Raw genomic sequence first — 24,129 nt, 5'->3', positions numbered from 1 at the left:
CAGGAACGTCAGGGAGTTGAAGGACATAAGATAAATAAAGTGAAAAAATTACAAAGCCACAGGGACTCGGACATCCTGTGTCCTCCCGCCGTCTTGGGCATGACGACTCGCCCAGGGGTTGGAGCTGGATCTCCGGGCGCTGCACCGCCCTTCGGACGCTCAGCCTCAGCCTTTCAAAGTAAGGCAAGAACCTTTTTTCCAGACAGCGAAGAAAGGATAGACTTTGCCGGAGAAGGAGGCGGTGAAGGTGAAGATGGGCGCCTGGGTCTCGGCGTCGAGCAGGGCCAAGCTCCCCGCCTCGTAGTCCAGGGCGACGCCCACGAGGCGCGGGATCTCGCTCAGCGGCAGGTCGGTGCCCGGCGAGGTGCTGGCCCAGCACTGCTGGTGGGAGAGGATCACCGCCCAGACGCCCTCCTCGGCGCTCAGACCCTGCTTCCCTTTCCTCCTCACCTCCTCCCCGACCACCCCCACCGTGCAGCCGCCGCCGTCTCCCAGCTGCACCTCCACCTGCCAGCGGTGGCGCCCCGAGGAGAAGCCGGGGGAGCCCAGCACCACCGGGAGACCCTCGAAGCGCAGGCGGCTGTCGGGCAGGTTCTGCTTCCGCCGGGTGTACTTCACAGACTTCCTGTCCTCGGAGAGGACCAGGCTCTGGCTGGCGGTCTGAGGGTCCAGAGTGACAACCCCTATTGGGAGGAAGGCGTGGCCATCAACAGAGCTGGCGGCACAAAAAATGCCCCTAGAGCACGTGTGCTGTGAGTGCGAGGCAGAAGGAGCACCGGCCTGTGCAGCCTGCCATTGTCCCGGCTTCTCAGAACCTCAGTTCCCCCTTTTGTTCCAGGAGGCAGAGGACGACAGCTCTACCTGACCCGCAAGTGGTGCTGTGCTATAAGGCTTTTGCTTCTCAAAGTGCGGTCCATGGACCAGGGGCATCCGCTGTGCCTGGGAGCTTATTAGAAATGCAGAATCTTGGGCCCCATCCCAGACCTAGTGAATCAGAATCCGCATTTTAACAAGATCCCCAGGTGAGTTTTCTGCACATTAATTTGAGAAGCAGAATGAGGTGATGTTTGGGGAATAGTTTCTAAATTAAGCACCAATTTAAAAGTAAATCCGGGGCTTCCCTGGTGGCGCAGTGGTTGAGAATCTGCCTGCCAATGCAGGGGACACGGGTTCGAGCCCTGATCTGGGAAGAGCCCACATGCCGCGGAGCAACTAGGCCCGTGAGCCACAATCTACTGAGCCTGCGCGTCTGGAGCCTGTGCTCCGCAACAAGAGAGGCCACGACAGTGAGAGGCCCCGCGCACCGCGATGAAGAGTGGCCCCCACTTGCCGCAACTAGAGAAAGCCCTCGCACAGAAACGAAGACCCAACACAGCCATAAATAAATAAACCCAAAAGTTAAAAAAAAAAAAAAAAAGTAAATGCTATTTTAAAAATTGTTCAATATTTGTCCAAGTCAATAAAGAGTCCAGCACAATGCTGGGCAAAAAAAACCAAGCACTTGATAAATATTTTTGAATAAATAATATCTATACAAGTAACTAATATTAATTGAGCACTTACTATGTGCCAAGTATTATACTAAGCTTTTTGCATACATGAATTCATTTATCTTCAGCTACTTGTGGGATGGTACTATTATATTTTCTATTTTATAGATAAAGAAACAGGGACAAAGAGGCTTAATGACTTGTTAGTGTCTCATAATGAGCAAAAGCTGGAATAGAGAACCCAAGCAATCGGGCTCCAGCGTTCATATCTTTAATTGCTCTGTTTGCTGCCTTGGATTGAAAGGATGAATTCACAAACAGAAAAAGGAAAGAATGACTCCCGAAGCCCCCAAGTGTTTACCTGTATCTGTTTCCAGATGATGCACCAAGTTTTCTGAGGGAAGCAAAAATAGAAAGATCTGTGACTTATTATTTCTTATAGGCACCCAAAAGGGCGGTGTGGCCTGGGAACAATGTGAGATCAGGGACAGGAGAAGGCTCGGCTTCTGCTATGAAAGAGATGTAGTCCTCACCTTCCTGCCTCTCAGTGCAGTGCCTGTCCTTGGGGAGAGGAGATGCTCGAGGGAATGGTCTCCCTGGGCAGAGTAGGATCACTAAAGGAGGGCCTAAGGGATGGAAGATGTCTTAGGGGATGGAAGCAGGTTTGGAAGGTGGGGAAAGATGGAGCTGGATGGAAGGCAGATGGGCAACTGATGGGAATGGGGAAAGCTGCTGCCCCTTCCTGTTTACCTGAGAATGCCCTCATCATCTCTGGGAGGGTGAGTATTTTCCTGTGGAGATCGCGGATCTTTTTGACAAGGTCAGGAGAAATGGCCTCTGGGCTCACAAAAGTCGTCATCTCATACCTGCAGACAAGTTGGTAACCAGTTAGGTTCTAATTCCAAAAATAATGTTTGGGTCATCCAGACTCAATGAGGCTAAAATCAGACTAAAGAATCTTGGCATCTGTGGTGAGTAATTAGATTGAGTATCATCCCTTTATCTTTGCTGGAAATGTGTAGCTACTAAAGCAAGAGCATTTCAGCTAGACCTAAGAGGAACTCATGGTAACCACTCCTCAAGAATTAGAGGTAGGTGCTTTAAGAGAATCGACATGTGGGGACCAAAAGGGAAGAGATCATTAGCCTCTAGAGGGCGGTACAGTACCATTTGAAAAACAGCCTTACACAGTCTTTCTAATTTGTGTGCTGTTCCGTACAAAGGGAAAGGGGTTGTGCAGGGATGAAAAAAGGAGGTGAAAGAAATCCTATACTGCAGTGAAAAAGCCCTCAATTCTGGTTCCAGCTCAGTCTTTGCTTGTCAGTCCCTGTGTGACCTGGGGCAAGCACTTCCCCTCTAGGTTTTAGCTTCTTCATCAGACCAGAAGACCTTGAAGGCCCTTCTACATCTAAATCTCTGACACTCTTTGAAGGTATGTTTAGAGAACTTCCTGATTCATGGACAGCTGAGTTCAGGCCCCCTACACATACACGGGCACACAGTATATGAGAAGTCTTCCCTAGCTGCTGTGTCTCTGCTCAGCCCACGGCAGACTGCTGATGTTTAGAAAGGAAAGGAGCCCTGCTATTTGTAATGCCTCTCAGCTGCTGGTAGCTGTCCTTTTATTGTAGCATTTGCAATTTTGAAGAAATGGGAAAGTTGAGTGGGAAAAATGATTGAAAGAACGGACTGGTCTTCCCAAGTTTTGTGCTTATCATATTCTATACAAAATATTTCCCCTTAGGCTATTTTTTTTTATTTATTATTTTTTTTAGACTGACATTTTAAACGGTGTTAAATACTGACTTAAGCACTAATAATTTCAGGGATTAAATAAAATGTTCCTGGATCAGCCTAATGTAATTGTTATTTATAACTTCACTTCTCAGGGAAAAAAGTGCATCCCCAATACCAAACAATCAGTTTAAAAAGGAACCTTAGAATACAAACCTCAGTAAATTGGGGCTGTTTATGTGCGAGTGGATGAGAGAGTGTATCTGTCAGAGTGCTTTTGCTTTTCTGGGTAGCCACCTGTGGGGGCGGGGTGGAGGGAGTCAGTGAGTGCCCCTCCCCCTTCAGTCTCAATGTCAAGTGTAAAGCAGGTGGGACTGGGCAGTGGGCCCTACCTGCTCTGGTTGACTCTGACATCCTACAAAAGAAAAAGATACACTTAGTTTCCACACATCCTTCCCATCAGGGATTCTGTACATCCTTTCTTCGTTAGCATATCAGCTCAAAACTCTCCTCCTCCAGAGAGGTGATCTTTCTAATTACCTACTCATCAGACTGTTCATTTACATCATGCTTCCGTACTAATGTGGGACTGTGTTGTCAGTTCATCTGAGCTGCTTTCTCTGTCTCTGCCTCATCCTAGGAGTGTGTTCTGCCTCCAACAATTAGGAGATGGTGGTTAGCAGGGACCAGGCCTTCAGTTATCAGCCAGACCTGATGTGAAACAGGATAATATAATGATAATCACAACAGGCACTGTTTACTGAGTCCTTTCAGTGAGCCAGGGACTACGCTAAACATTCTGCATGAATTTTTTTTTTTTACAGTCTTTGCAACAACCCTATGAGGGAGGTGCTATGATTATCCCCATGTCTAGAGAGGTTACAAGATTTGCCAATGTCACACAGCTAGATGAGCTGACACTCAAGCCCTTGACTACAAAGTTCACTCCAAAGCCCTTGGCGTGACCATGGTGCATGACATGGGAAAGTCATCCAGCCTTTCTGGGACTACATCTCCGTAACCTCTCTGGGCCGAAGGAACCCAATAACCATCAGTCCCTCTCATTAGAAGTAATCTCTGCTTCCCTTTCCTGTCTTTCTCCAGCATCTTCCAGCCCCCAGCATGGTGTCCCCTTCCTGTGGACTCCCTCTCCTTTCCCACGAGCTGGTGGGCTGTCTCTCACTTGTAGAAGCTCACTTGCTGGTTGCTGACTCTTCTCCTCCAGCTCTTTGACCTGGGCTCCAAGCCGGGTGACTTCCTCAGAGAGCTTCGAGATATACTCGCCCCTCTCCTTCCAGATCTGCTGCTCCAGCTCCGTCAGCCTGGCCAGCAGGAGACGCTGGTGTTCCCCCAGCTCCTGCTGCAACCTCTCAAAAGCCGCTTCCACCTGCTGCTTCTTGCTTTCAATCTGAGTCTGCGAGGGGTAGAAAGACAGGCATGGTTAGGGAGAAGCTCACAGAGCTGCGTTCCCAGAGGATCATCTATGAACTTGATTAAAAGGGATAGGGAGTAACTAGGTCCAAGGTTCGCTCTCCCAAGTAATACTGTGGTACAAGTAGGTAGGTGTCAGGATAAACTTACCAACGATGAGGGCGATGCTCTTGTCTCACCTAGAGATTCTAATAATAATGCACATTATACTCTCAGAGCCATGTTGAACTTTTCAAACATCCTTCCACATCTGCAATACCATCCTAACCCTCCCATACCATCCCTAGAGTCAGGTGGAGATGATCTCTTAGAGAGCAGTTGAAGCGAAAGGAAGCTGTGATTAGAGCACAGTGTGGCATTGTTCTTAGCCACCGAGGTCGCCATCTACAGGGCATATTTTGATGGGAGTTGAGGGATGCTGGAGACATCTTCCTGTCCCCAAACTCTGTCTCCTTGGTGAAGGGACCAGAAATTCCCACACTGTGGATTTCCTCCCGGAAAAATTTGTAGCACGAGAGAAGAGATGGGAGGGAGGCAGATACCACCTCACCATCAGCCTACTGTCCTCAGGGTCAGCCTTGTGGTCAGTACTGGAATGCAGACACTGATATACACTTTCTGGCTGCAAGCTTCCTATCTGAAGGCAATGCTTTCAGGCAGACAGACTGTAATGGGAAGAGCAATGGACTAAGGGTCAAGAGACCCAGGTTCTAGCCATTTCATTATGAGATGGCTTTGCCGTCTGACCTTGGGAGCAGCACTTTTCTGGACGTCAATTTTCTGCTCTGAAAAATAATGGCTGGCAAGACGGATCCGGGATTAGAAGATGTCAGAACCACTTCCAGCTCTCATGTTCTGGGATTCCATAACCTTGACCCCAAATGCCCATCTGCAGAGGCAGGGAGGTGAATAAGAACAGTCGGCCTGTTCCTCCCAGCCAGGCAACGGATACTAGACAACAAGCTTCCCCAGAGTCTGTTAAGAAAATCCCTAAATGGGGATTTCCAAGTGGGAGAAATGGGTAAATTGTTTTTGTTTAAATAAAGTGAATTTTAAAAACAAATAAATAAAGTGTCAAATAACTTTATTCTGAGGTTTGACTAGTCAGGTAGACTTATGAAAAGCATTTTTGAGCACTAAACAGTATGGACATAATTTTCAAATACTATTTGAAAATTATTATTTTCAAATAATGATTAAAGTTATTAAATTAAATTATTATTTTCAAATACTATTTAACATTTAATATTTCAGAAAATATTATTTAACATTGCAAGGTTTTAGGCCTAAAAAAAGTGCCATTAACTTTATGAAATCCTACAGGTCATATTTTCTCAGCACTGGGAATAATAATTTAAAAAACCATCAGTTAATGTATAACCAATAAGTACTACCTAGCTGCATGAAAATTGAACTTAGGATCGTTTTAAATAGCTACTGGATTAGACAGAAAATCCCAACTGAGATTACTTTTACAGAGTCAAAGAAGTGCTAAGGAGGAAGCATTGAAACTAGAGACAAAAGACTAAATCCACCTAATTCTACCAAAACTACCTTAATGTTACAGGAAACAATGTATACATATGTCAAAACATCATGTTGCACACCTTAAGCATATGCATTTTTATTTCTCAATTATACCTTAATAAAACTGGGGTTGGGGGAGGAAAATGCACCCTTAAAAGAAAGAAAAGAAAAACAGTAATTCTGGCCGTGTACATGTGTTATTCATTAGAGTGGAGGATTATCACTTCAGAAATTTGTGCAAAACATAAAAACACTTTCAAGAATTAAGAAAATAGTTACACTCTACAAATAACGACATTATCATATGATATATGGGGGGGAGTGGTGTTCTAAATGAAGAAAATCAGGATTTCTTACAAGACACTGTTCTGTCACAAATGTCTGTGTGAAATATTTTACTCATGGATGCTAGGTGGATATTTGATGTTTTAGAACAAAATTATATATATTCCCAAAAGTCATTTAATGCAGACAACTAAAAACTCTCAAAAGTTACAAGAATCCTTAAAATGTCCAAAAGAGCTGATGGGAAAATTTGGGAACTTCTTAGGACCAGAAGTAAACAAGAGAAGGATCCAGAGGAGTGATCAAGCTGAGAAGCCAGTGCTCCTTCCAGATACTGGCGGGTCACATGGCCCTCACTCCTGTGTGGATCAGCCACCCTGCCCCCCTTGGAACAAAGAAAGAAAGGTGTTGACTGGAGACATCCCAGATGTGGGGTCCCCAAATGTGAGAACCACAAGGAAAGCTCACAAGAAAATAAGCAACAGGATGAAGGGTCAGAAGAAATTAAACGTCATATAAACTTCAGATATTAGAAATATATTTAAAAGGTTTAAAGACAATGGGAATAATAGGAAAAATAATTAATTTGAAAGCGCAAAAAAAAAAAAAAAAAAAGAAAACTGAAAAAGCATATTTGGAAAACAACCAAATAGAAATCAAACAGTTGAAAATTAATTAAAAAGAAAAGAAAAAACAAGAAAACCCCCCAAGGAGAAGGCGGCCAATGATGTGGCCTTTACCAGGAGCACTTGGAGCTTCTGGTCTTCCCGGCTCTTCATGTCTTCAATCTCATCTCTCTCGGTTCTCAGAGCTTCCAGCCGACTCCTGAGACGGTCCTGTGGAGAGAAGAATGGGCAGAAAAAGGTGGCTTAATTCATAATTCAACTCACAGGTATTAATTGTCTACCATGTTCCAGGCACACCGTTAAGTGCTGAGGAATTCAAAGGTGAAAAAGGCCCAGTCCCTCTCCCTACAAGACCACCATCGGGACTTCCCTGGCGGTCCAGTGGTTAGGACGTGGTGCTCTCACTGCCCGGGCCCTGGGTTCGATCCCTGGTCAGGGAACTAAGGTCTCGCAAGCTGCACAGCACGGCCAAAATATAAAATAAATAAACAAATAAAAATAAACAAATTAGAAAAAAAAAGACCACCCTCTAGAGATGGAGTTGGTCACAAATGATTAAAATACAAAAGGACAAATGCAATAATCAAGGTGTGCACACAGTGAGATGGGAGCACAGCGGAGGGGACAATTCTGCCTGTAGGGACAAGGGAAGTGTGTCGAAAGCAGAAACCGGTTACAGTGGGTCTTGAAAGATAAATTTCCAGTTGGGTAAGAGAGGGGGAGGAGAGTACTTAATGCTTCTGAACTGTACACATAAAAATTGGTAAAATGGCTTAAAAAAAAAAAGAGTCAGGGGAGAGGAGAGCTTTCCAGGAGGAAGGAACTGCATGTGAAAAATATTAGAAGCAGGAAAGAGTGTTAATTCAGCAAACAGCAGGTACATAACAGTCAGTTTGTCTGGACACATGGTGCCCGGGCAGGGTGGCTGACAGACAAAGGCAGGATCCCGACTCCAAGTGGCCTTGAATGCCTTGCTAAAGACTTGAGATTTCTTTGGGCACTAGGGATCCACGGAATGATTGTGAGCAGGGCAGCGACATTATGGGCTTTGTGTTTTGGGAAGCTCTGCCTCGCAGCAGATTGGAGGGTGAGGGGAAAGGTAAGAATGCAGACAGTGACCTTGTTGGAGCCTCTGGGTGACAGATGGTGAGAGACTGGATTCGGCAGTGGGGGAAAGGCAGAGGGAAAGATGAGAGATATTTCTGAGGAGGCCACTTCCAGACCTGGTGACTGAGTGACAAGAGAGAGATCTGAGGGGCAGACAGGAGTGGATAATGTCCCCAAGACCAGATGGGGTGCTGTACTGCCACACCTCCCTTTCTCAAAAGGAAGAGCAGTGCTTGTTGGATGCCTTCCCCATCCCTGTCTTCTCTCTGAGCTCCAGCAGTCAGGGCCTTGCTAGACCCCATATCCAGTCTGGATCCAGGGAGACAAAGGCCACCCTGCCCATGACCTACAGGATAGCCTGCTCTCCTTCCTTCCCTAGAGAGTGAAGTCATGGCTACAATTCTCTGTGTTCCGTCACCGCGAGGTCTTCTCGGGGCTGGAGCTGAACTTCCCCAAGACGTGAAAGGCCACGCATCCAAGTGGAAGGAACCACGTCCCCCTCAGTCTGAGACTGCCCCAGGGTCCCAACAGCCTTGGGGTCCCCTGATGTGGAAGCTGTGCCCTTCATGAAGATCCCCGCCCTATTCCCTTCACCACCTTGGGGGTACTGTCCTGCCTCAAACAGCCCCAAGCTGACCCTACCCTTCTTACCCGGTAGGGCTGGATGGCCTCGTCCAGGAAGCCCACGACGTGGGCCTGGTGGGAGGGACCCTCCCGGCAGAACACACAGAGGAACTCGGCATCATTCTCGCAGAAGAAGTAGATCTTCTCACCATGCTCCTCGCAGTAAGTCTCCCCCAGGGGGCCCAGGGGCACGGGGACCAAGATGGTCTCGGTCTGCTCCTTCTCCTTGCAGAGGGGACAGAGCAGGACCCTGCCGGAGGGCTGGGCACCCATCTGGGAGGGTGGGGGGAGACAGTGCCGGCAGAAGGTGTGTCCACAGGTGGCGGTCACTGAATCCCCCAGGGGCCCTTTGCACTCAGAACAGGCAGCCCCTTTGTGGGAGGGGGTGGAGGGCATCATGGTGCCTTCCCCAGCCCATCCACTGAGGCTTCTGCCTCAGTCCACATGAATCCTCTTTCCCTGAAATTGAGTCACTTTTACGAGTCACAGAGGGAAAGGAATGGGAGGCTGAGAGAGGGGAAGGCAGGAGTGTCCGGACAGAGAAGCCACCTGGCTCCACCTCTTGTGCTTCCCAGAGTCCTGGCCACCACCTATCAGCTGAGCGGGTCCAAACTCCAGGGCATATCGAATTACCCAGCATTTCCCAACAGTGGCCCCCCGTCAGCCAGTTCTCCACTCCTTCTGGTCCTTCCGGCTCCTGGGGTGGGGAGCAGAGCACGCCATGAGGTCACAGGGAGATGGGGTTTCCTGGAACCCCTCCCTTGACCACAGTGGGGTGGGGGGAATTGCCGAGGAGACGCTGCTTCCTGTCCGGCTGAGCAGGTGGGAGCCATAAACTTCTGGCTTTGAGGTGTGCACGCAGCGGCAAAGTCCAGCCAGAGTGGGAGATGCTGACTTCCGGGGAACTCTGTTCCGGCGGCTCTGCTCAGATACCGCAGGTGTGATGATCACTTACCGGGTCCCTTCCTCCACCCTCCTTTCCTTGTCTCAGCTCCTCAACTCTGGCTGGTCTCTCCTAAACTCCTACCCACCACCACCTCCCAGTGCCAGTGTCCCCACTGGAGTTTGGGTAACATTGTACTTCAATTTTAGTTTTTAACTGCAGCGGGGAGAAGGCAAGAAAGCATAACACAATGTTGATATAATTTAGAAAACTCAATTAATCAAAAAGATAAACAGGTTCAACCACATTTATCTAAGGCTTAGTATTTTCATATTATTACATCCAATCTGAAAACAGTGCTTGGGAGCAGGTGATGATTACAGGAAATGTAAACTGAAAGGTAAAGTGACTTCCCCAAGGTCACAGAGCTAGAAAGTTGCAAGGCTAGGGTCAATCCAAGTCTCCTGGCTTCCAGCCCGTGCCCTTCCTGAACTGCCAGCCAAGACAATGATCAAACAGCCATGGTTCTTCATCCACTCACCTTCATCTGTGGATAAAACCAAGGAAATCTCCTTCCATTCTTCCACTGGATGATCAGCACCCCACCGTGTTTTGCTCCCTTTCCACTCCAACTATTTTGTACATCACCTTCCCTCTGCCCCAAAGAGTGCAGCCCCTGGAGCTGCACTGTCCAGCACAAGAGCCTCCAACTGCATGCGGCTGCTGAGCATTGAGATGTGGCTGGTCCCGTATGTGTAAAATATGTCCCTTCTTAAAGACTTAACACCAAATAAAAAGGATGTAAAATGTCTCATGACTAATTTTTTCTACTGATTACATGTTGATACTATTTGGGGCTAAATAAAATATTAGTTAATTTCACTTTTTTACTTTTTAAAATATGGCTACTGAGAATCTTTTAATTGTACACGTGGCTCACATTGTATTTCTGTTGGACAGCACGGCTCTGAGACTCACAGATCTGAGTGTAAATTATGGCCTCCCACCTCCCTACCGGTGTGCCTTGAGCAAGCTAAGTAACCTGGCTGAGCCCAGCTAATATCTTAATAGCACCAACGTTACAGAGCAGACAGGAGGAATAAATAAGATCGTATGTTTAAATTGCTTATGTTAGCGTGAGGAATATGGCCATCGTAAATAAATGCTGGCTGTTTTTAGTTTTCTTTCTCCTCCCCCAGACAGAGTACATTCCAACCCCTTTGGAAGCCTATGGCAGGCCGGTTGGTGAAGTTGCTTGTGCCCTGTCTCACCACCCCTGCCCTGGGCACAACGCCTTATCTGGGTCCCCACACTCCCCTGGCTTGGCTGATACCTCCAATCTCCCTGGAGACAGCCGGTCATATTGCAGGGAGGCTGGGGTGGCATCACTGCCCTGTGACCCAGTCTCCCTCCTGCTCCCAAAAGAAGAACAGTCTCTTCCAACTGTGGATGGTTAAGATACGACCACTTTCCTTCTACTGCGGGTGTCTCTGGATGGACGGGAAGGAGCAGCAAGCCCCAGGTCATGGGCACCAGTCCGGAGAGTAACTGAGGTCATCTCCGGAATGCTGTGACCGCTTCTTCTGCCCCTCCTCTGCTATTTCTCTGTCTCTGCTGTTGGAGGGTGTGTGTCTGTTCCTTTGGGAGGGGGACAGCAGAACCCTGGCTGCCAGAGATGCAAGTGGGTACCTTGCCCTGTGCACACACGTATGTGTGTGTGACCATGAGGGTGTCCCTGGGTATGGAAGATGCCCCTGTGTCTGGCCATGTGCACATGTAGGTGTGTGAGTGTGAGGTGTGTGTCCTCATTGTTCTCCCAGCCCTTCTCCCCAAGCTGAGCAGAGAGGGTGACCTTGAAGAGGCCACAAGCGCAGCAGCACTATGGCCTCGGCTGCCTCTGTGACCAGCCTGGCAGATGAGGTCAACTGCCCCATCTGCCAAGGGACCCTCAGGGAGCCGGTCACCATTGACTGTGGCCACAACTTCTGCCGCATCTGCCTCACCCACTACCTTGAGATCCCCAGCCCGGACCCCGAGGAGCCCCCAACCTGCCCACTCTGCAAGGATCCTTTCCGCCCAGGGAGCTTCCGGCCCAATTGGCAGCTGGCCAGCGTGGTGGAGAACATTGAGCGTCTCAAGCTGGTGTCCCGGCTGGACATAGAAGAGGAGGACATCTGCCCCGAGCACGGGGAGAAAGTCTACTTCTTCTGCGAGGATGATGAGATGCAGCTGTGCGTGGTGTGCCGGGAGGCCTGGGAGCACCGTGCCCACACTGTGCGCTTCCTGGAGGACGCGGCTGGGCCCTACAGGGTAGGAAAGGGGAAACTGAGAGGTTCCCAGGGTGGGTCTGGGATTGGACTGGACTGAAAGAATCAGAGCAGAGTTGTGGATTATTTGGGCCACTCTGAAACTTAATTCCATCTCCCTGCTTCTGTGATTACCCAGGCAATAGACCCAGGCATGGAAGATCATGTGTTTGTGTTTTAAGTATGTCCTATGTTGTTTACTTATGGCCAATACATAATAGTAGCTCAATAAATACATGTTGAATGAATGAGTCACCAAAACATGAACGTGTGTGTCTGAGCCATGGATCAGTCAGGTGTGTCTGAGGATGTCTGGGTTTGCACTCGAGGAAATGATTGCACAGGGTGTATGTGTATTGACGTCTGCATGTTTACCAGAGTGTGCAGTGTGTTTGGGGGGATCTGACTACTTGAGTGTGTATGTGTAACTGAGTGCTCATGTTTGTAGGTAAATTAGTGTTTACATATATGCAGGTTGGGTAAATATATATGGTGTATAATTTTATCTGTCATTAAATGAGCATGTGCTGGTTTTAGTTGTTTATGCATTGTGTTTTATTACAAGTGAGAATCTATGTATATGTGTCAATTAGTTAATTAGCATGTACTGTTAAGAGTTCTAAATATATTTTGCAATGTGCTTATATGGACATTTATGTGTGTATACCTGTTCTTTATTCTACAGCAAGCAATTTTTGCTGTTGTTGTTGTTGTTTGTTTGTTTTTTGGGGGGGGGGGGTTGGCCACACCTTGCAGCATGCAAGATCTTAGTTCCCCAGCCAGGGATCGAACCTGTGCCCCCTGCAGTGGAAGCTTGAAGTCTTAACCACTGGACCATCAGGGAAGTCCCCTAGAGCAAGCAATTTTTAAAACAATTCATTGGTTATTTTTTGCATTATCCAAGTTTCTTGTTCCCTCCAGAATCATACCCAGAAAGTTGATTCCGTTTATAAGAGAGCTTGTTTGGATGTGTTCTGTTTGGGATATGTGAGAAAGTTGGGATAATTTCAAAGAAGGGCATATCAAGCTGACAGATCCTAGATACCATTCATTAAAGGCAAAAGAAATTAGGGTGTTTAGCCTGAAGACAGGAAGGCTCAGGTGAGAACACAGAGTCATAGCTTATGATGGCACAGAGATAAAAGCGGAAAGCCCTAATCAAAATTCTTGGAGGACAAAACAAGAGGAAGAAGACCCAAAGAGAGTAAGCTGTCAAGGACCATAAAGGCCCAGGCTTTGTCAGCTAAGAGAACGACTCCTTCCCTTGGGTCATTCCATTCCTGGAGACAGAGATGACACGTCTTAACAAATCATTGTTTCCGTCTTAAATATTTTTTAAAAATTAATTGAAGTATAGTTGACTTACAATGTTGTGTTAGTTTCTAGAGTACAGCAAAGTGATTCATATTTTTCAGATTCTTTTCCATTATAGTTTATTACAAGATATTGAATTTAGTTCCCTGTTCTGTACAGTAGGTCCTTGTTGTTTATCTATTTTATATATAGTAGTTTGTATCTGCTAATCCCAAACTACTAATTTATCCCTCCCCCCATCTTAAATATTTTATGCTCCTTCTTCCCAGGAACAAATACAGAAGTGTCTTGAGTGTTTAAGAAAGGAGAGAGAGGAGATTCAAGGAATTCAGTCAAGAGAAAATCGAAGGATACAAGTCCTCCTGGTAAGTCATCATCCCTTCCCTGGTCCTCTTCCCTTCCTCAGGGTCCAGTGCCTTTCTGAAACCAAGGCAACATAGCATATAGGGCTCTGAAGTCATTCTGTATTTTTGTTTTATTATTTATTTATTTATTTATTTTTGGCTGCATTGGGTCTTCGTTGCTGCGCGTGCAGTCTTTGTCTAGTTGCGGCTAGCGGGGGCTACTCTTCGTTGTGGTGCGCGGGCTTCTCATTGCGGTGGCTTCTCTTGTTGCAGAGCATGGGCTCTAGGCTCATGGGCTTCAGTAACTGTGGCACACAGGCTTCACTAGTTGTGGCTCACGGGCTCTAGAACGCAGGCTCAGTAGTTGTGGCGCACGGATCTTCCCGGAACAGGGCTTGAACCCTTGTCCCCTGCATTGGCAGGTGGATTCTTAACCACTGCGCCACCACGGAAGCCCCATTCTGAGTTTGAATCCTGACATGAATTAGCTCTATGACCTCAAGCAGCTCTCTATGCTCAGTTTATTTTTCTGTGAAGTGGAGATTAAAAATCCTCACTATCTCACTGAATTGCTACAAGGACAGTAATGTGCCTTAGTGCCCCGCAGATTGTTTGCACTTTGTAAATGGCAGGAGGTGGGGTGTCCTCACCACCTCCCCTACACCTCGTCCTGGAAATGGCATGGCAGGTGTAAAGGAAACTATGCCACGGTTCCAAGTCTATCTGGGGACCCGGGGAGTGGGGGGCTCTGACTTTACCACCAAACCTTGGAGAATGTGGATCTGGAGGGAGACGGGAGTGAATTAAGGAAAAAGAAGGAAAAGGAAGTGGAGGAAGAGGAGGAATAACTTCCTGCCCTCTCCTCCTGCCCCCTCAGACTCAGGTGGCCACCAAGAAACAAAAAGTGATTTCTGAGTTTGCACATCTGAGCCAGTTCCTGGAGGAACAGCAGAGCATCCTCTTAGCCCAGTTGGAGAGGCTGGATGGGGACATCTTAAAGCATCGGGATGAGTTTGATGTCCTGGTCACTGGGGAAATCTCCCGGTTTAGCACCCTCATCGAAGAACTGGAGGAGAAGAAGGAGAGGCCGGCAAGGGAGCTCCTGATGGTGAGATCTGAGCCCCGCCCCCGTCCACCTGTGCTCACCTATGATTTGTTGCATCTTTATCTGTCTAAGCCATCTCTTCTTCACTCACACATCCTTGTATCCCAAGTGGAAGATGGGTCACAGGACCAGAAGTTCTGAATTCTAAGAGTCCTTGCTTCCCCAAGAGCTCCCTGGTTGCTTTGCTCTCTGGTCTTGGTCTCTTCATCTTACCATCCATCAAAAAGGGGAGATACTTTGTTTATTTATCTCAAAAATACTTTATTTGTGAGGATCCAACAGTGAAATGCAAGTGAAAGTAGCACTCTGAAAAGCATCAAGTACTGTGCAAACAAATGTCAGGTGCTATTGCTGAGGCAAACTATTCTCTGTGTCACCACCCACCAGCCAGGAAGTTCTTCTTGTTCTGTTTCTCTTCCTCGCACTGGAGGAGAGATACTGGGGTCCCAATTAGGCATCAGAAAGGCAGCATGATTTAGGCGGACACGTTGGGGACTGAGCAGCTGGAGACCTTGGCATGGAACTTGCCTTTGCCTCTAAGGGGCAGGTCACTTCACTGTCTGGATCTTATAAAATAAAGGGGTTGGGATCTAAGATCCCTGAAGCCTCGTAAACCCCAAAACGCTGTGACTCCATGGATCTGGTGTCCTTTTTCTATCTAGGGCTGAGAATATGGTATTTTGTCTTTTCTTGTGGGAGGGAGAAATGGAAACTGAATCCCTGCTTTCTCTCTCTTTCTCCTAGGATATCAGAAGCACTCTAATAAGGTAAGATTTACTCTTCTCTTTTCCCACATACATAAACATACACGCACCACATGCCTGGTTATTACCACACAAATATACATTCTCACATTAAGGATAACAACTCACATGTGAACCTTCACGTACTCAAACGCATTCCCATGTACAGCTAGCTGTAGATACACATCCCTGCGTGACACTGCCCAAGAGGGGCAGTGCGGGGAGGGAGTGGGTCCATCCCAGAGGAATCATGTCTGTCTGTGGGAACTGGCACCTCCAAGACAATTAGAAGGCGACCAGCTGGGTCTGGAGGCATCATTAAGAAGGATAATTCCCAGACCCCGCCATTTCTGTGCCCCTAGATGTGAAACCAGAAGGTGTCGGAAACCAGAGGCTGTATCCCCTGAGCTGGGCCAGAGGATTCGGGACTTCCCCCAGCAGGCCCTCCCGCTGCGGAAGGAGATGAAGATGTTTCTGGGTAAGAGGACCCCACGAAGCACAGGTGGCTGTGAAGCCTGGGTTTAGGAATGGCCTCCATGCCCCGCTGCCTGACGTTTGTGTGACCTTTGACAAGGCTTGCACCCTCCCAGTGCCTTGGTTTCCTTATTTGCAGATCTTTATAAAATCTGCTTATCTGTGACAATGAAGTGAGATAATAAAGGTGAGGATTTCCGGGAAAAAAATGTAACTGGTTTGAAAAATAATGAAACAAATAGATCTAATCGCTTGTCATGAAGTGATATATAAGATAGTGATTAACAAAATCTGTCATTGTCAATAATTTTAAAAATCCACAGGGACACTTGTAATACATGGTAAGTTTTTGATGACGAACATTGTTAATTAATAACCAGCAAGGGTATTTCTCTGTGCCCTGTGGTAGCTGACTTCCCTCCCTCCTCTTTTCCTTGGCTTCCCTGCCCCTGTTAGTTTGGTCCTCAGAGTTGCATTGCCCCTGTGGGGACCATGACCCCCTTTTCCAGGATAGGGAGTGGTGGTAGGAGAGGGTGTGGAAGGTTTGAAATGAGAGTCAGGAATGTGGTTCGTCGCCAACACTTCCCCCTCTTCCTACATGACATCACGAATGATGCCACCTAGTTCTAAATGACCCACCCACAAAAATGTCACCTTAGAAGAGCTTTCCCCCAAGTCCACTTCCTACAAGTAAATGGGCTGGCAGTGAAGGAAATTTTACTCTAATCAAAGGCTGACCTTTGACTATCCCCCAAATTATTTCCAAGCAGAATGAGAAATAAATTAACCCACTTATCTGTTCATTAAGTAGATGTTTCTTGAGCATTTACTGTGTCCTAGGCTCCGTGCAAGGCACTGAAGGTACACATGGTCGCTGCCCGCTCAGAGCTAGGCAGTGCGGCTCAAAGCGGGGCTCCCAGCCGACAGCATCAACATCCCCTGGTAACTTGCCAGAAATGCGAATCTCAGCCCCACCCCGGGCCACCTGAATCAAAAACACGTGTGTTTTAGCAGGTGTTCTGGGGACTCTGATGCAAGTTCAACTTCAGAACCACTGGTCTAGAGGATTCCAGCTTCCATTCCTCTCTTTGTCCCTTCCCTTTTGGGGCCTCAGTTTCCTCATCATTAAATGTTCTATGGTTTGGTAAGACTAATGACATCGCATCCTGTTTTATTTCCTCTTTACAGAAAAACTCTGCTTTGAGTTGGATTATGAGCCAGGTAAGCAGCCTATGTCAGGATGGGAGGGAGTGAGGAATCTAATCTTGAAAAAGACAGACAAGTTTGCAGGGTTCTACACTGGGCACTGTAATAGTCAAATACATATATATCACATATATAAATGTACATATACACATAACGTCACACGTGACACTGATATGTATCACTGCCCATGTAATGCTTGCGGGAGAACCATGAAGAAGGGACAGGCACACACACATACCACATCCCTGGCAGGAAGCTCATGTTCTGATCTGCACGTGATGATGGGATAGAAAGATTAAATCAGAATGGGACAAGGTCTATTGGGAAGGGCTTCCTGGATGAGCGGAATTTGATCTGGGTTTAGAATCACATTCTTAGAATTGTCAGGACCCCCTACTCTCTCTCAGGTGTTATTATATTTCATAGATGATAGGAGTGCAGCCTGTAGGTGGGAAAGGAATGAAGAATGGACCCCACTCAAGGGCACTGTTCCCAGTCTATCAGCCTTAGACCCTGGGAAGTCACAGAGCTCTTGGCAGGGACTCCTAACTCATGGACATATCTGAATTTATGAATTTGTCCCAATTTATGGATACTAAAAGTAACACTATGCACGGGTCTGCAGAAGTTTTTGTTGTTAAAAAGTGATCCTCAGACTCTGCCTGATTTTAGAATTACCGAGGCAGAACGAATAACCCGTGGGTGAGTCAGAGAGCCTGGGGGGAGTGAAGACTGTGTAAATGAGTCATAAGTGCCCAGGGAGTGATCATGAAGTTTGGACTGAGGGGAGAAAGTTTCCACCCTCCGAGATACAGGAGGCGGAGGACGTGATGTGTCAGCAGCAGGAGGAGATCAGAGCAGGCATGCACAGCTTTGGGAGTCAGCCAGTTTGCAGGGAGCAGAAGTGCTTTCCAGGGGACGGCACAGAACCAGATGAGAGCCCGGATGTCCGAACTAACGTACTAACCAACTAACTAACGCATCCTCTGAAGCAGGCATTAACAAGCACAGGAATCAGTTGCGGATCTTGCTAAAATGCAGATTCCATCTCAGGTGGTTTGGGGTGGAACCTGAGAGTCTGTTACTAACAAGTTCCCAGGTGATACCCATGCTGCCGGTCTTTGTAGGCACTATATACGTTGTTGGTAGTAACGCTAACGCGGGTGCCAAGGGGAGTGTTTAGGCCTTTCCTGAAGGTGATAGCATGTCTGCTGACATCTGTGGCCCTTTTGCTTTTCCCCACAGCTCACATCTCTCTAGACCCCTGGACTTCCCACCCGAAGCTCCTCTTGTCTGAGGACCACCAGCAGGCTCGCTTCTCCTATAAATGGCAGAAGTCACCAGACAGCCCCCAGCGTTTCGACCGGGCCACCTGTGTCCTGGCCCATGGTGGCTTCACTGGGGGGAGACACACGTGGGTGGTGAGTGTGGACTTGGCTCCCGGGGGCAGCTGCACCCTGGGTGTGGTCAGTAAGGACATCCGGCGGAAGGGGGAGGTTCGGCTGCGGCCAGAGGAGGGGGTGTGGGCGGTGAGGCTGGCTTGGGGCTTCGTCTCGGCCCTGGGCTCCTTCCCCACCCGCCTGGCCCTGGAGGAGCAGCCCCAGCAGGTGCGGGTGTCTGTCGACTACGAGGTGGGCTGGGTGACCTTTGCCAATGCCGTCACGCAGGAACCCATCTACACCTTCACTGCCTCCTTCACCCAGAAGATCTTTCCCTTCTTTGGGCTCTGGGGACGAGGGTCCAAGTTCTCCCTGAGCTCCCAAGAGGGTGCAGCTACCCTCCCCTAAGCACAGGGTCCAAAGAGAGGACCCAAGGACTTGACCCTGGCTGGGTCGCCTGTAAGATTCAGAACAGTAGTTACTGCTTTAGATGATGTGATAGAGTCAGGACTTTGGCAAGGGACAGGTGGGATGACCTTCAGTCTGTTGATCAAGCCCTTTCCTCAATGCCCAGTGGATGGGACTCAGACCACTGCCAGCCATCCTCACCACCATCCCCACCAGGCACAGAAGTAGCTGTGTAGAGGAAGGAATACTGGATTTGGGGCCAGAAGACTTGGGTTCTAGATCCAGCCTTGTAATCAACTAATTATATGATCTTAAACTAGGCATCTCACCTCTCTTCATCTTGTTTTCTCCCCCCAAAATATTAGAGTTCATTTACTCATATCCTTAAGAAATATTTATTGTGTGCTAATTATGAGCCAAGCAGTATGGTAGCCACTGGTGATATGAAAAGAAAAAGAAAAAAAATTTTGTCCTGTATCTAAAGGAGCTCAAGAGAAGAGACAGAGACATAAGGAGGAAATGACAGCACAGTGTGATGGGTACTGTGATAGGGGTCTGACCTGGATACTAGGGAAGCCAAGAGGAGGGGCATAACCCATCTTGGAGGTAACAGGAGGTGAGTTGGAGATGGCTTTCTGGAAAGGATGAGTCTAAAAGATGAGTATAGTGAATGATGAAAAGAGGGGAATAAGCCTCTTAAGGAGAAGGGACAGCAGAGAACTAGCTGGATGATCTGTGACCCCTGGGACACTGGGTCACCTCCACTGTCCTCACAAACAGATGTGCTGCCACCCCCACTCCTGACACCACTCAGTGCCTCCTTCTGGCTGAGATGAAAATGCAGGGCCTTGGTGGGAGGGGCACAGGGGAAGAAACGCCATAAGCCACAACCCAAGGACCACACTCAACCCCTGGGGAAAAGCGTCTTCCTGATCACCACCTGAGGTTGAGAAGTGAGACGAAAGGAATGAGATGGTGGAAAGGACTGAGTCTCAAATAGCTCAGCTGTGGGAGCAGAAATAGCACCATCGTAAGCTCTGTGCTGGGTAAAGAATCCCAGGTGGAGGCAGGGGGTGAACTGCATGACCTGTGGCTTTTAGCCCAAAGCATTGGGACTGCTCTAGGGCTGGGCAGGAAGTGCCATCTGAGGGATGGGGCAGAAGAAGGGAGAGAATTAGGGATTTGTAGAAGATGTGTGGATTTGGGTGGTGAGCCGCAGGGGAGCAGGCCACATTGGCAGAAGCTGTGGCCACGGGTGGTGTGAAGAAGCTGATTATCCGTGACTCCAGAAATCCGCCTGCCTGGTGTGATTCTGGGACAGGAACAAGCACTAACACGTGGCTGCCTAGAATTTGTAAAATGACTACCCGCGTCCCAAGGAATTTAAAATCCTATGCATAATAAAAGCATTGTCGTAACATATTTTATTTTCTAGTTCTTATTGGAGGTGTCATTTATTCTGCTTAAACATACCCTTTACTGTCAATCTTTTTAATACTATGTCTGTTGAATCTGCTTGGATGTAAACTAAAATGTTCTATCATCTCCCCACTGAGGTCCCTGGGAGGAGCGAACCATCCAGGTGCAACCTCTAAGGGGGTGAGCACAATGTTTTGAGGCCCAGGGTTCGAGGTCACCCCAAAAGTTCTGTTGTTCATCCTCAATTTAGCAGGTAGAAAAGACGTGGAGACCAGGAGCCAAGGATCGGAGGGAGGTTCAATTGCTTTCCCTGGGAGTGTTCAGTATTTCATATAAGACGTATATTTAAAAAAAAGACACACACAAGTCCCTAAATAATGCTAAAACATACCCCAAGCCCCCAGACTTGGGATTCCAACAAAGAGTAGATTGTATTTTTCTGTTGATTTTTCGTAGGTTTTAGCTGGGTCTTTTTAAATGACTATTAGCCTCTAGGGTATATATGTATGAAGATCCTGGCCTGTTGGAGGACTTTACATGTATTATGTCATTTAATCTTGGTAACCCCACCAGGTAGCTCCTATTATTATCCACATTTTAAAGTTAAAAAGCTGAGGTCAGGTGGATTTGGGTTACTTCCTCAGCCAGATCAGGCAGCCAGGATTTTGATCCATGTCAGACTTAAGAGTTCTTAACTACTGTGCTGCCTTGTTCAGAAATGTGTGCCTTGGTGTGAATATTTTACTGCTGGCCACACTTCCCATGAGGGGTTTGGATTCAGGAAAAAAATTTATATTTCTTACACTGAGAAGTAAAACCGCTAGTGAGTGAAAATATTCACGTTGGTCTATCAGCACTTGCTCCCCTCCCAGGGTAATTTTACTTGAAATTCACTTGTTTGGATTGTGGACTCAGCGCAGAGGAAGTGGATAGATCCCAAAACAGGATGACTTCAAGATAAGGCAGCTCCGTGAGCCTCCATGCTCTGCTTGTCACAGAGTCTGAACTCGGGGTTCCCTCCCCCAGGGAAGTGCTGGAGTCCAGAGCCCCAAGCTCCCAGTCGTCCTCTCCAAGACTCCAAAGGAAACGTGCACACTTGTTGGGACATCTACAAGTTTACCTGACTTTTTCACAACTTACACTGTAGCAGCTTCTTCTACTACAGGGAATGGAGACTCACTCAAGTTAGTTCAAATATTAAGAAAGTTTATAAGATCGGACATGCAAATAAGGAAAATGGGATTTTTCCACTGTTAGCCAAGCCTTGTGGGAAGCTCTGGTGGGGTGGTGAGAGTGGTGAGAGATACAAGTAGTTCCCAAAGGAAGAACTGGAGATTTAAAAATGCTAATAATAATAATCAACACATAGAGAGTTCACTCTGGCCAGTCACTGGAGTAAATATTATTTTACATATTAACTGATTTAATCCTCACAACAACCCTATGAGGTAGGTATTATTATTAATAGCCCTGTTTTTGTTTTTTAACAGCCCCGTTTTATACATCAGAGAAGTGAGATGTATGGAGGTTGGGTAACTGGTCGCACATGAGCAGCTAGTAAATAGCACAGCGATAATACACATTAGACACTAGACATTAGACAGATGGTTTGGCTCCCAAGTCTGTGCTCATGACCATTAAGTCATACTGCCTCTGTACATCCAAGAACGGTGGGAAGGGGACTTGAGGCCCAAGGCAGCTTAGAGACTGGACTAGCCTGTGGCCACTGGGCAACATGGTCAATGACACTTGCTCCAGGACACAGTCACGTGTGCGGCTCTGATCCCCTATGTTGCTGCTCTTCCTGCCAACCAATGATGCCTTCATCATAGATCCATTTTGAATTTCTTAGAGAACCTAATTATCATTGTCTCTCTTTGATAAGACCTTTCTCGGCAGGCCACCTTATAGGCGCCGTTGGCCAACAATCTGCTGGTCAGATGCCCACCTGGCCTAATCATCCGCAGTCACATCAGAAGAGGACAGAGCGCCTGGTAGGCACCTGCAGGGTAACTGACTCTCCAGTGGAGACAGACCCTTGGAGCTTGTCAGTCTCCTCCCAGTGCTGGTAGGATGCTTCTGGACAAATTCTCTGTTTGACGTTAACCACAGCTAGGACACGGGAATTGTTAGCTGTCACATCCAGGGGTGCTCTTTCCTTGGCTAATGTCTTATTCTTAGATTCGGGGTCTCACGTTTCTCTGAGACATACAGCTTCCTGCCTAGTAACTATATCCTTCTTCTTCTGAACATCCACACTAGGCTCTCTCTCCTTCTCCTCCCTTAACCCCCTGACTTCCTGCCCCCAATCCATCTGGCAACAAGAGTCCAGACTGGTTTTCCTTAAACACCACTTGTTCCTTTCACTCCTGACTCAAAACCCTTTGGTGACTGCCTATGTTTCGGTGTCACTCATCTAACCCTCTGCTTGACTTCTGGTCTTCCCCATTCCCGAATATTCCAGACTAACTGGGTCAGTCTTTTCGTACTCCTACAAACGTGCTGAGGCTTTTTCCCACCTCCGCGCTTTCATCCGTGGAGCTGTCCTGACCTGGATACTCTCCACCTTTCTCTCCTGCCTGTCCAATTCCACCCCCATGAAGCCAACCCCGACTTTGCCAGCCTCACTCGTGTCTCTCCTCTGAATCCCCACTGCCCTTAGCAACTAAGACACTTAATAACCCATCACACACTCTCTTGTTATTCCATCTGTGTTTATTCTGGTTCCATAGCTAGATTATAAGCTTTTGGCTGGAGACGTAGAATAAGAAGATGGAATTAACACATTTAAATGTTTCCAATGTGTTAGGCACTGCAGCAGGCATATATAATAACATTTAATTCTTACAACAATCCCAGGCCATGAGTACCATTATCCTCATTTTAGAGGGAGTAGGACTGAGGTACAGAGAGGCTAAGTAACTTGTACAGGGTTACAGAGGTATTAGGTGTCAGGACTGGGATTGAACTCAAGTCTGACTTGTGAGTTTTTACTCTTTACACCACAATGCAGTATCTCCTTGTAGCCATGTTTTATTCTTTGTATCCTTCAGTGCCAAGTATACTATTGACTATTTCTGCAAGGGCTCAGTAATACTAGTTAAAGGTCCCCTTTGTTAATCATGGAGCATCAAGAAGGGCCCTTAGGACTTCCCTGGTGGCGCAGTGGTTAAGAATCTGCCTGCCAATGCAGGGGACACGGGTTCGAGCCCGGGTCCGGGAAGATCCCACATGCTGCAGAGCAGCTAAGCCCATGCGCCACAACTACTGAGCCTGCGCTCTAGAGCCTGAGAACCACAACTACTGAAGCCCACGTGCCTAGAGCCTGTGCTCCGCAACAAGAGAAGCCACCGCAATGAGAAGCCCGTGCACCACAACGAAAAGTAGCCCCCACTTGACACAGCTAGAGAAAGCCCGCGTGCAACAACGAAGACCCAATGTAACCGTAAATAAATAAATAAATAAATTTATAAAAAAAAGAAAAAAGAAGGGCCCTTATACGTTCTATTAATTTATTCACGCATCCACTTAATAAATTGCACTGGACACCAACTATGAGCCCGGCACTGTCCTAAACCCTGGGGACACAAAGACAGAGTACTCTCTTTACTCACCCAAAGAAGTGATGCACAAATAGTTAATTTCCAAAGGTATTATTCATTGCTCCATAAAAATTACCACAAATTTAGTGTCTTAAAACAACACAGATTTATTATATCATAGT

The 24,129-nt window shown here is 47.4% G+C and overlaps 2 protein-coding genes across 2 annotated transcripts; one reads left to right on the top strand and one right to left on the bottom strand.

The window, feature by feature from the left end:
* Nucleotides 1–165: 165 nt before the first annotated feature.
* TRIM15 (tripartite motif containing 15) lies at nucleotides 166–9,220 on the bottom strand. Its single transcript, XM_059938239.1, has 7 exons — nucleotides 8,852–9,220; nucleotides 7,208–7,303; nucleotides 4,408–4,638; nucleotides 3,617–3,639; nucleotides 2,241–2,356; nucleotides 1,852–1,884; nucleotides 166–683 (listed from the first exon to the last, which is right to left on the bottom strand). Exons 1-7 carry the CDS (start codon nucleotides 9,218–9,220, stop codon nucleotides 166–168), a joined length of 1,386 nt encoding a protein of 461 aa, XP_059794222.1.
* Nucleotides 9,221–11,588: 2,368 nt separating this feature from the next.
* Nucleotides 11,589–18,986, top strand: TRIM10 (tripartite motif containing 10). Its single transcript, XM_059940719.1, has 7 exons — nucleotides 11,589–12,017; nucleotides 13,597–13,692; nucleotides 14,549–14,779; nucleotides 15,521–15,543; nucleotides 15,882–15,997; nucleotides 17,182–17,214; nucleotides 18,445–18,986. The coding sequence occupies exons 1-7, from the start codon at nucleotides 11,589–11,591 to the stop codon at nucleotides 18,984–18,986; spliced, it is 1,470 nt and encodes a 489-aa protein (XP_059796702.1).
* The last annotated feature ends 5,143 nt before the right edge of the window (nucleotides 18,987–24,129 follow it).

This window comes from Balaenoptera ricei, chromosome 11 (assembly GCF_028023285.1).
Source record: "Balaenoptera ricei isolate mBalRic1 chromosome 11, mBalRic1.hap2, whole genome shotgun sequence".
NCBI lineage: Eukaryota > Metazoa > Chordata > Mammalia > Artiodactyla > Balaenopteridae > Balaenoptera > Balaenoptera ricei.
The sequence above is the reverse complement of the archived record's forward strand: the minus strand, read 5'-3'. Positions and strand labels throughout refer to the sequence as shown.